The sequence below is a fragment of the Sus scrofa genome, chromosome 15 (genome assembly GCF_054392235.1).
Source record: "Sus scrofa isolate SSC_HxYL_T2T_F1_AM1 chromosome 15, Sscrofa_HxYL_maternal_Yorkshire_Landrace_v2.0, whole genome shotgun sequence".
NCBI classification, from domain to species: domain Eukaryota; kingdom Metazoa; phylum Chordata; class Mammalia; order Artiodactyla; family Suidae; genus Sus; species Sus scrofa.
Window position 1 is genome coordinate 58,472,647 of NC_139397.1, and position 12,013 is coordinate 58,484,659.

The window sequence follows — 12,013 nt, forward strand, 5'->3', positions numbered from 1 at the left end:
AAGGAATGTACTCTTGGCATAAAGTATAGTCATTAATACTGGCCTATACTTTGTGCAATTATTTAATGCACTGTAATTTCACATGAATATACGGCAACTCTGAGGCCAGATAAAATTAACATTCTCTTTTGACATCATTCATATCCTCATACCCATGTTCATGGCTTTTTGACTTGAGAGGGAATTTGTGAAAGCAACAAGGTACTTTTAAGAAGGCATGTCCCAACCAGTGACCAGGAATGTTTACAACAATGAAAAATCTATTCTAGGGACCCGGAAATTATCTTGCTGAGACGATTTTTTCACACCTTACCATCAACCTTGTTGCTTTGCTAAAAGAAAAAAAAAATTAATTTTGTCTGGCCTGCAGCCATTTAGTGGATCGTTGCAGATATTTCTGTCCTGCACAGGTAAGTGGTGTCTCAAGGGTCAGGCCAATCAAAGATGCCACTTGGATAAGAATTAGATTCCTTAGATAATGTTGCTGTTTCGATCCATGTGCAATTACAGTATTTGTGCTGTTTTGAAAGGCCTCTTCCCACTCAGTGTCCCTCATCTGTTTATTCGGGGCGCACAAACTTTCAGTACTCAAATCACGTCTGTTTTCCTTCTTTGTCTCTTTCGACAGAGGGTTGCCCCGGTCTGTGCAACAGCAACGGAAGATGTACGCTGGACCAAAATGGCTGGCACTGTGTTTGCCAGCCCGGATGGAGAGGAGCGGGATGCGATGTAGCCATGGAGACCCTCTGCACAGATAGCAAGGACAACGAGGGAGGTAAGAGATGCTGAGTGAGAAAGCAAGCCTATGCCCAGGTTTACAAGTCCAGTGGTCACACACACACACAAAGTCAGATCCCCAGAGGTTAGATTGACTAGAAAATACATGAGTGCTGATGGAGTGATTTTGCTCCCTCTTTTCCTGAAACTGGTGCAAGATGACTATCATTCAGGGAAAAGTCAAGGTGACCAAGCGACTGTATAATGTACATTGTTCTCCATCCCTTGTCCTGCCCTCCAGGTAACAGTTCTCCTCACTGCAGGCTGTAGGACCTGGTCAATTGGGAACTCTAAGGCAGCATCATCTTTTTTTTTTTCTTTTTTTGGCTGAGGCATGCGTTGGCTGGACATGGGACTCAGTTCTCAGACCAGGGAGTGAACAGGGCTGCAGCAGTGAAAGCACCAAATCCTTACAACTAGACCGCCAGGGAACTCCCTAAAGTAATATTTTAATAACTGAACATTCCAAAAGATGCCAGGCAGTTTCCAAGCTCTTCTGTCAAAAGGCCTGACTGGGGGGAAAAAAAAAAAAAAAAAAACGGGAAGAGAAAGCCGCCCTCTTGAAGCTGTACTTCCCATGTCTTTTTATCGTTAACTTCACACCCTGTGAAAAAGACAGCACATTTCCACCCCACATGAGCCCAGGCTTAAGAAATAATTTTTTTCCCTGGGGTGCATGTCCCCCATGCTGCTGTTATTTCAGTTTCAAAGAATGGAGAGTAAGAGTTAGGGATGGAGGAACTATTCCTATCGCTGTTCCATTTTGATGTCCCTTTGGGACCAAGCTTTGGGGAAGGATGTTGTTTCTGTCTGGGCCTCTGTGACCCCTGACTCTGACGGTGAGGATGTGTGTCCCCACCTTCTTCATTCCACCTGCCCTTTGGGGAATGTCCCTGTGGCTAGTGTTGTGTTGGTTAAGAGTATGGGTTTGGGGGTTCCTGTTGTGGCTCAGTGGATTAAGAACTGGACATTGTCTCTATGAGGATGCGGGTTCAATCCCCAGCCCCAAACAGTGGGTTAAGGATCTGGCATTGCCACGAGTTGTGGTGTAAGTCACAGATGTGGCTCGGATCTGGTGTTGCCATGGCTGTGGTGTAGACCTCAGCTGCAGCTCCAATTCAACCCCTAGCCTGGGAACTTCCAAGTGCCATGGGTATAGCTGTAAAAAAAGAAAAAAAAAAAAAAAAAAAAAAAAACTAATACAGTTTTTCACTCCACCTCATAGGACTTATGTGGTCTTCCACAAGGTTCTTTTTTTTTTTTTAAGTTTTATTGAAGTCTAGTTGATTTACAATGTTGTGGTATTTCTGCTGTACATCAGAATGATTCAGTTATACACGTACACATGGAGTTCCCATTGTGGCTCTGTGGTAATGAGTCCGACTAGTGTCCATGAGGATGCGGGTTCAATCCCTGGCCTCGCTCAATGGATTAAGAATCCCATGTTGCCATGAGCTGTGGTGTAGGTCACAGACTCAACTTGGTTCTGGCATTGCTGTGGCCGTGGTGTCAGCCAGCAGCTGCAGCTCCGATTGGATACCTGGCCTGCAAACTTCCATATCCTGCAGGTGGGGTCCTAAAAACAAACAAACAAAAAAAAGTGCCCGCATCTGTTCTCTTTCAGATTCTTTCCCACGTAGGTTATCACAAAATATTGGGTAGAGTTCCTCATACTGTAGACTAGGTCCCCCTTGGCCAGTCATTCCATATACCTCAGTGTACATATGCCAATCACAAGATTTTGATCTCTGTGAACTTCAAGTTGCTTTTCATATAAAATAGGAAAAATGGGGGGGGGGTTTCCTGCTGTGGCACCATGGGTTAAGACTCCAACTGTGGTGGCTCAGGTGGCTGCAGAGTTGTAGATTCGATTGGGGCAGTAGGTTCAGTGAGTTAAAGGATCTGGCATTGCTTCAGATGGTGCGTAGGTCACAGCTGAGGCTCAGAGTCAAATCCCTGGCCCAGGAACTTCCATGTGCCATGGGTGTGGCTATAAAAAAAAAAAATTTAATAGGAAAAAAGGAGTTTCTGAGAGAATGTTTGCCATATACATAGTGTATCTCCAGGGATATATTATGTTGTAAGTAGCAGCCGTTATTATTCAATTTTCCTTCTTTTGCTTTCAAAAGTGCTCACCTTGGCTAGGTAGAATTCACAAAAGGTTGTCAGAGAAGATTGAATGGCCTTTTCCTTTCTAAATAGAGTGGACTTAACACAGGCAGACATCAGAGACAGTGCAGGTTGGGTTCCAGACGTCTGCAGTAAAGGGAGAATTTCAATAAGCAAGTCTGATGAGTTTTTGGTTTCCCAGGCCAAGCAAAACTGATGTTTACCCTATGCTGTCGGCTGTTAGGTGTGCAAAAGCATTATGTCCCCCCAAAAAAGTACAGACCTTAATATAAAACCACTTTATTGCTAAAAAATGTTAACCATCATCTGAGACTTCAGTGAGTGGTAGTAGCAACATCAAAGGTCACTGACCGCAGATGACCATCACAAATGTAATAATAATGAAAAAGTTCGAAATAGTGTGAGAATTACCAAAACATGACACAGAAACACGAAGTGAGCAAATGCTGTTGGAGAAATGGCACGATAAGCTTACTCCACACAGGGTTGCCACAAACGTTCAATTGGCGGAAAATGCAATATCTTTGAAGCACAGAAAAACAAAGTATGCCTTATACTGTTCCCTAGGAAGCAGAGTGACCAGAACCAACGCTCAACTCTCCCCATCGCCCCCAAAACACAACACGCACACACACTCACCCATAGCCATTCTCAAACCAAATGTTGTGTCTCATCTTCCCTTTCATTTCTAAGCAGGCCGCCCACTGTTTTCCCTGTTTTCTTTTAACCTGGACTCTCAGAAACTTGAGCCACAAATTCTAAGCTAAAGCCTTCTTTGCTGTCTGCTCCTAAAAGATGTAGGTGGTCCTTGGAGTCCCCATTGTGGCTCAGTGGGTTACAAACCTGACTAGTATCCATGAGGATGCAGGTTCGATCCCTGGTCTAGCTCAATGGGTTAAGGATCCGGTGTTGCTGTGGCTGTGGTATAGGCCAGCAGCTGCAGCTCTGATTTGACCCCTAGCTTGGGAACTTCCATATACCCCAGGTGTGGCCCTAAAAAGACTAAAGAAAGAGAGAGAGAGAGAAAGAGGGAGGGAGGAAGGAAGGAAGAAAGACAAGAGAGAAAGAAAAGTAGAAACCAAAGATTCAAAGAGCAGGAAAAAGCAGGAGTGGGCTAGGAGTAAAAAAGAGGTGTGAAACAATGAATGAAATTTTAATGTAAGCATCAGAAAGAGTGTGAGGAATAGAGGTAGTCTAAGGAAAGTAAGACGATTACTGAAAATAGATTTTTTTTTTTTTAATTTTCCAGCAGGAGGAGACTATTGCATTCTCCAAAAAATGTTAAAAATACATGGTAAATAAAATAGTAACAGGAAATAGGAAGAGGGGAGAGGTTTTAAAAAAGAAGGGGGGAGTTCCCGTGATGGCGCAATGGAAACAAATCTGACTAGGAACCATGAGGTTGCCAGTTTGATCCCTGGCCTTGCTCAGTGGGTTAAAGATCCAGCGTTGCTGTGAGCTGTGATGTAGGTCCCAGATGTAGCTCTGATTTGACTCCTAGCCTGGGACCCTCCATATGCTGCAGGTGCGGCCCTAAAAAGCAGAAGGGGGAAAAAAAAAAAGGAGGAAGGAAGGGATAGAGGAGTGAAGGAGGGAGGGGTGGAAATTACACGAATTCCTAAGTACTTCCTAAAAAGAATCCAGACTTCAGAATATAGAGTGGCGCTCAGTCTCACAGCCTTAAAATATATTACCCTGGCAGATGACTTGGGGGAAAATTCCTTTTCATTTGACTATTAGATTCCGCTTTAGGGGAGCAATGCGGTTACTCCGCCCCCTCTTGCTATCCACAGATGCTCTGGAGCACGGGAACTCCCATTCTAGGAGAGAGAAGTCAACTTGTACTCTGAGAATCAGAGCACCCCAGTGGCTTCCTGAGGGTCCACAAGGAACATGGAGTGTGGCCACGATTTTTGAAGGAGTTTTAGAAGGAGAGGAAAATCAGAGCCGCTCAGGCTGGAACTAAAAACCTCCCCTACCTTTTACACCCATTTCCATTACCTGCCACCTCTCGCTGCAGAACGTAACAGTGGACAACCCACAGAACCTCTTTAGAAACGAACTGAGTCCCCTTGCTACACAGGAGGGGAGAAGCTCTGCGTTCGTGGGGAGGGTTAGTACTCTTAGCTGTGGTTCACAAAGACTGCATCCTCATTGTCAAGAGTAACCACTGCCAGCAGTTCAGAGGGCGGTGTTTCTACACTGTGTTTAATGTGTAAAATTACATTACACATTACATTACACATTACAAAGATGCACATGTACGTTTTTAAACGAACATGGGATAGGTACTCTTCTAAATTTGATTCTGCCAGAGAATATAACTTAGAGTTTTTTTTTTTCACATCAGTACTATCGCTTACTTTTAACAGAAACACGGATGTCCTACTTAATTTATTACTACTGCCTACTGTACGGTACAGGGAACTGTATACAATCTCTTGGTATAGAACATGATCGCAGATAGTATGAAGAAAAGAATGTATGTATGTATGTATGACTGGGTCACTCTGCTGTACAGCAGAAATTGACACAACATTGTAAATGAACTATACTTTAACAAAAAATTTTAAAAAGGAAAAATAGTAACATGATTTTTTGCTAAAAATGCTAAAATCAAGAGCATCAAAGTTTTCATATAAAATATGCATTTAAAAATTTTTTAATTTAAAAAGTAAAATGCATATCATTTTGTTAGAAAAAATTTACCACTACTGCATTAATAATAATTTAGTTGTTTTTCTTTTTTTTGTTTTTTTTTTTTTTTTTGCTCTTAGTATACAGATAGATCTGTAGTGGATCTCTGTGTGTATCTGCATATACATCGTTGTGTAAACGTACAAATATTTCTTTGGGACAGGTTTTTAGAAGCGAAGTTGCTGGGTCACAGGCTATTTTCATTTTTAATTCTGGTAGCTACTGCCAAATTGCCTTGCAAGTAAGTTTCACCACTGTACACTTCATTGGTACAAGAGTGTTTATTTCCCCCAAGTTCATAGTCTGTACATAATCATCGTACATAAACAAAACTGTCCAACAAAATGAAAAATATGAATTTTGTCTGTCGGGTGGAAATGACTACATTTTTATTGTTTTAATTTGCATTTCCCTAATTACTGGTTAGATTGATGATCTTTATATATGTTCCCTGACCGTCTGCATTTCTTCTTTTGCTAATTGTGTATTTATTTCTCTTGACTATTTTTTTCTACTGAGTTGCATAGAAACTTTTTCCTTTTTAATTTTCAGTTCTTTGTATATGCTGCTTATCAATTCTTTGTGAGGTGTGTTGCAGATATTTTATCCCACGTTTTCATCTGCCTTTTAGCTTTGTTTATGGTATCTTTCATCATGCAGTTTTCAAATGGTATGTGGTAAACTTTCATAGGGTTCATCTTTTTCTTCATGAATTCTGGGCTGTGTGTCTTCTTAATAAGTACATAGGGTCTTTCCCATTGTAAGAATACACATATAGTATTTTACAGGATTTCTTCTAATACTTATTGTAATTGTGTGGATTGCTTAACGTCAAGTTCATTAAGAACATTTAAAAACACCTGTGGAGTAAAAAAGAAACAGGAATCCAAGGATTAGTGTAGTGTCTGAGGGTAGGAAAAGGGTGAGAAAGAAAATCAGCACATGTCTCTGCTGTGCTTTTTTTTTTTGGCCTATGGCATATGGAGGTTCCCAGGGTAGGGGTGGAATCGGAGCTGTAGCTGCCAGCCTACGCCACAGCCACAGCAACTCGGGATCCGAGCCGCATCTGCAGCCTACACCACAGCTCACGGCAACGCAGGATCCTTAACCCACTGAGCAAGGCCAGGGATTGAACCCGCAACCTCATGGTTCCTAGTTGGATTCATTAACCACTGCGCCACAATGGGAACTCCTGCTGTGCTTTTTTATTATTATTATTTTAGCTGCACCTATGGCGTGTGGAAGTTCCCTGGCCAGGGATCCAACCTACCTCGCAGCTGTAACCAGAGCCACAGCAGTGACAATGCCAGATCCTTAACCCACTGAGCCCCAGGGATCTCCTCTGCTGTGCTTTTAAGACATCATTTTGACCTGTTTAGTCTCATAATCTCTAGGAGCTGAATTTATTCTTTACTTCATCCAGCAGAATTATTGTATGACTACTTGGTGCCAATAAGTATTGTCCTAGATTCTAGGACTACAACAGTGAACTTGATGAGCCCTCAAGGAACCCCATGAGACCATTGTCTGAGCTGATTGCTGAAGGAATTGGAAGGAGGGGAGTGGCAGGGGAATAAGAGCAGGTGAGAGGTTTCCAGGCGGAGGGAAGAATAATCACAAAGGTTTTGTAAGCCGCATTAAGGAGTTCTGACTACTCCAGAAAACCAGAACCAAGTAAAGGAAGTACTTTAGCTCAAGGAGTGAAATAACCAAATTTGCTTTCTGCCAAGATTACACTGACGTAAGTGTGGAGAATGAATAGCTAGGACAAGATCGGAGCCTGGGAAACGAGGTTCTTGTTGAGGTCTTGACAAGAGATGACTATGGCAGCCTACAGCGTAGTTTCAATAAGATGGCGAGAAATAGACTGATTTAAAAGATGTTTGGGTTGGAGAAAAGGAGGAAGTGATCACTGATTAGGTGCAGAGAAAAGGGGAGAAAAGGACTCCAGGATGACATTCACGTCTCTACTTTGAAAAACTGGAGAGGTGGATGGGTGGAACCAATCACGGAAATAGGAAATGCAGAGGAAGCATCATATTCAGAGAAGATCATGTATGTTGTGCTTTAGACATGTTCACTTTTCGATGCCTGTGTAACATCCAAGTGGAAATATCTAGAAGGCAGTTTGTTGATTTGAAGTTCAGATGAATGATCAGCCTGGAGTCATTAGCATTGAAATGGGGTGAACACAGAGAGACTAAAGCCATCAAGAAAGCTCTGTTACGGACAAACCAAGAAGCTACAGAAATTCCACCATGATCCCAATTTAGTAATAAACGAATTTCATGCATGTTACAGAATGATGCCTTAAAAGAGGAGGGGAAGGTATACCTGTATACTTTGAAAATTCTAAAATCCATAGATAAAATACTGCATCAGAATTTCTACCTTTGCCTCCAACTTGGAATGGGACAGGGGTTTCCAAATGCTGTGGAGAAAGGCCGTGGACCTTAATTCAAGTGAAGATAAAATTTCATTAAAAGGAAATTCATGATTTTTTATCCAGTCAGTAAATCAAGGTTTTGAAAAAACAAGTTAAAATGTCCATAGCTGCTTAAAAGACAAAAGTGAGAGTTTTGACAAGCAGATCAAAGCCAGCATAGGCGGTAACCTAGGAAAAAACTTGGAGTCAAAGTTTTAACAATCTAGCAAAATGTGCATTGTTTGAATTTCCCAGAAAAAAAAAAAATCAAGAATGCTGATTCTTTATAGTTTGAAGAACATAAAGAAATTGGGCAGAGTTGAAACTTTAGAGCAAGACCAGAAGTTGGCAAACTATGACCCCAGGACCAAAGCTTGTTTTTGAAAATAAAATTTCATTGAGGAGTTCCCCTAGTGACTCAGTGGAAATGAACCTGACTAGTATCCATGAGGATGTGGGTTCAATCCCTGGCCCCACTCAGTGGGTTAGGGATCTGGTGTTGCCTCCAGCTGCAGTTTAGGTCACAGATGCAGCTCAGATCCTGTGTTGCTATGGCTGCGGTATAAGCTGGCAGCTGCAGCACTGATTCAACCCCTAGCCTGGGAACTTTCATATGCTGCAGATACGGCCCTAAAATAAAAGGTTTTTATTGGGTCATGGTCACACTAACTCATTTACATATTGTTTCTGGCTGCTTTAGAGCTATGTATGCAGAGTTAAATACTTGCATCAGAACTATATGGTCTGCAAAGCCCAGAAGATTTATTATCTGGTCCTTTACAAAATAAGTTTGCCAGCCATTGTGAAAAACCAATGAAAGCCTTAGGGAAGATGAGAACTGTTTTGAAATGGTAACTAGAGCAATAATACTGAGGATTAAGTGGAAAGAAGCATAAACTATATTATCCACTTTATATCAAGGTATCACTTATATTGCAAAGCCTAAACTGGAGAAAGAAAGGCTCTTCACTGATCATTGAAGTTGTTACTCAGCGGGTTTTGAACATTTCTGATGTTCTTTAGATTTTTTTTTATTAATTCTATTAGATGTGGCTTCTATGCCGATATCAATTTAAGCTGACCTGATATTCCTGAGACTAAAATGGAATGTCGATGATTTTGAGAAGCTATTCCTCGAAGACAATTTTACTACAGTATACATTTGGCCAAGTGGGTCATCAACGTAGTTGTGCCAGATAGGCCTAACTGTGTAAGTATAGACAAAAAGAATGAAAAATGTTTTCTCAAGTTATAGGAAGCCAGATTCGTAACCATCCGTCACTTGCTTGGGCAAGTTACTGATAAACTCTGCAGCAAAATAACAAACAGTGTGCTCCTGCATCTTGGCTGTTGAAAATGAGATTCTTTCTCTGATTGATGTTAGCAGAGAGGCTTGTAAAAATGCATTTCCAACTGATTAGTTCAGAAGGTGTCAATCTCCTGCAGTTTTATGACCTGCAGACTACATGCCAGATGTACATTTGCTTTTTATAAACTAACAAAGATGAATGACTAAATTTGAGCATTCCTCTTTGGCAGTCGTACCATAGATTGCCTAAAGGAAGGAAGACTCCTTGGGGGTATTATGGGGGTGGGGAAACGAACATTTAACCCTTAATTTACCAGAATTTATGGAGACAAAATGTAATACATGGAAGTACTTGCACTGCTACTTCATACTTTTTTTTTTTTCTTTTTAGGGCCACACCCGCAGCATTTGGAGTTTCCCAGACTAGGGGTCAAATCTGAGCTAGATTTGAGCCACAGCCACAGCAATGCAGGATCTGAGCCACATCAATGCAGGATCTGAGCCACATCTGCGACCTACACCACAGCTCACGGCCATGCCGGATCCTTAACCAGCTGAGCAAGGCCAGGGATCGAACCCTCAACCTCATGATTACTAGTCGGATTCCCTTCCGCTGCACCACAACAGGAACTCCACTACTTTCTTCTTATGCTACAAAATGAATATAAGGGGAAAACTTGCACGAACATAAAATATTTGTGTTGAATTACTCTCCTAAGCATGTGCACACCCATTCTAAATCCATGTAGTAAGAACTCTTAAATATATTATGAAACATATTAAAGATCCTTTATGAATTCTCAACATATACTCATGAATTATTACTGAAAGTTTTTAAATTGTTTTTTTTTGAAGCTAGAAATGATGTTGGGGCAATAGTTAAGTCTACTGTTTTAAAAATCTGACTCAATAACTGTGCTTCTATTTCTGAGACAGATGGAGAAAAATATAATATACTGCATTATTACAATATATCCTCATGAAAAATAAGCCTCTAGCATAGTTTCATCTTTCTTCCACTAGAAATATTGAGAAATGTTTAGACATTTTTCATCTTCGTGGCCTTTTGGCTAAGGAAGCAATATTTTGATAAATTTCTCTGAAATTTCAAAGCTCAGTTTCATTTGATTTTCTTAAAACATGATTTTAAATTTTTGTCAAAGGAATAAGTATGCCGTTTCAAATAATTAACAGTCTATTTTTAGAACATAGCAGAAATCTACATGAAAATGTAACTATAATAAAGAAACTATGTAGTAAGATCTGCTTATTAGAACTTCTGACCCATACATTTTCCTGTGTATGAAAATTATGGTGACAGAAATTTAAAGTAGTAATGTAAAAAGAGTCTGACACTGTACAATTTAAATCCAGTACTTACTTATCAAGATTTTTTTTTCAACTATAAGGAAAACAATGAGGAGATTTTTAATTTATGTCTCTGGATAAACTACATCTCTTTCAGTTTCAAGTGTCAGAACATCCAACCCAAATGAGCTTAAGGAAGGAGACAATGCTTTGGCTTCTAGAACTGAAATGCCCAAGAGGTCAGGTGCAGCTTATTGCAGAAGCCTGAAGATGTTATGAAGATCTGTTGTTGTTTTTTTCTCTCCAGCCTTTGACTTTGCTTCTTCTGGGATGGCTCCATTCCCAGACAGGTTCTGCAAGAAGGATGCAGCAGCAACCCCAGCCTCACAGCCTTGCAGCTTCAAGCCTAGGGGGCAGGGGAGGGAATAAAGGATGCAGGAGAATCTCCTTTGAGACAGTCCTAAAGTTCACTCTGGTTCAGCAAGTTAGGTCACATGTACCCTGAACCAAACCTGAAGATATATATGCACATAGACTGAGAGCTGGGGAGAGCTGGATACCCAAAAGAAAATTTAGAGCTGCTGCCCAAAGAAGGAGGGGCAATGGATATTGCGAGAAATCACAAGGGTTTACCACATTCTTTTTCAGGTGGCAAAAAGACTTAAGAAAACTGAGTGAAGTCCCCTCATCTCCTCTGTGTCTTACCTTATCTGTGTTGTTATTGACTTCCTTCTAGACCAGGCAATATAATTCAATTTAGTCTGTTTTCTTTGGTCTCAGTTTGCTGTCAGATAATGATGGACAAGCTTAGGTTCTATTAATAAGAGTAGCCTGAAGGAAAAAAAAAAAAAAAAAAAGACGAGTGTGGTTCAAAAAAAAGTAAAAGTTATTTCAAAACACTTTTATAGGTCAACAAGGTATTTTCAGCTGAGTTTGCCATAATAAGGTCACACCAAGACCTGATCCTTAGGTTTGAAGCTTTATAACTATTTTGTCTATTCTCCCAAGGGTGCTTAAGGTCTTTAGAAACCAATGTTTTTATTTATCTATACTGAGAAATGTAATTGCCAAGCAAATCAAAATTTATGTATCAACTGGTCACTGAAAAATGACCTTACAGGGTAATGTCATCAAACCATCATAACCTGACACCCTTATTCACTAAGGGGATGGTTTATATGTTTCAAACAAAATTCTTACATAGGTCATTGAATGTAGTTTCCTTTTGATGTTCCTGGAGAAAGCTCTGGAAGATTCCATCCATTAACTCTTTTTATGTCACCAACAGTGTAGATCAATTTTTAGTGATAGGTTTCAATCATTTCCAATGTTATGGCTTGTTTTCATCAGCCACAATTTATTAACAT

At 40.6% G+C, this 12,013-nt stretch overlaps 1 protein-coding gene across 50 annotated transcripts in view; it reads left to right on the forward strand.

Annotated features, from left to right (window-relative positions):
* Window positions 1–12,013, forward strand: part of TENM3 (teneurin transmembrane protein 3) — a 2,581,468-nt gene that overhangs the window by 2,498,624 nt on the left and 70,831 nt on the right. For all 50 annotated transcript variants that reach the window (XM_085000902.1, XM_021076354.2, XM_085000908.1 and 47 more), the window contains one exon: window positions 629–775. In XM_085000902.1, coding sequence (XP_084857028.1) covers window positions 629–775 — 147 coding nt within the window. The remainder of the gene's footprint in view (window positions 1–628; window positions 776–12,013) is intronic.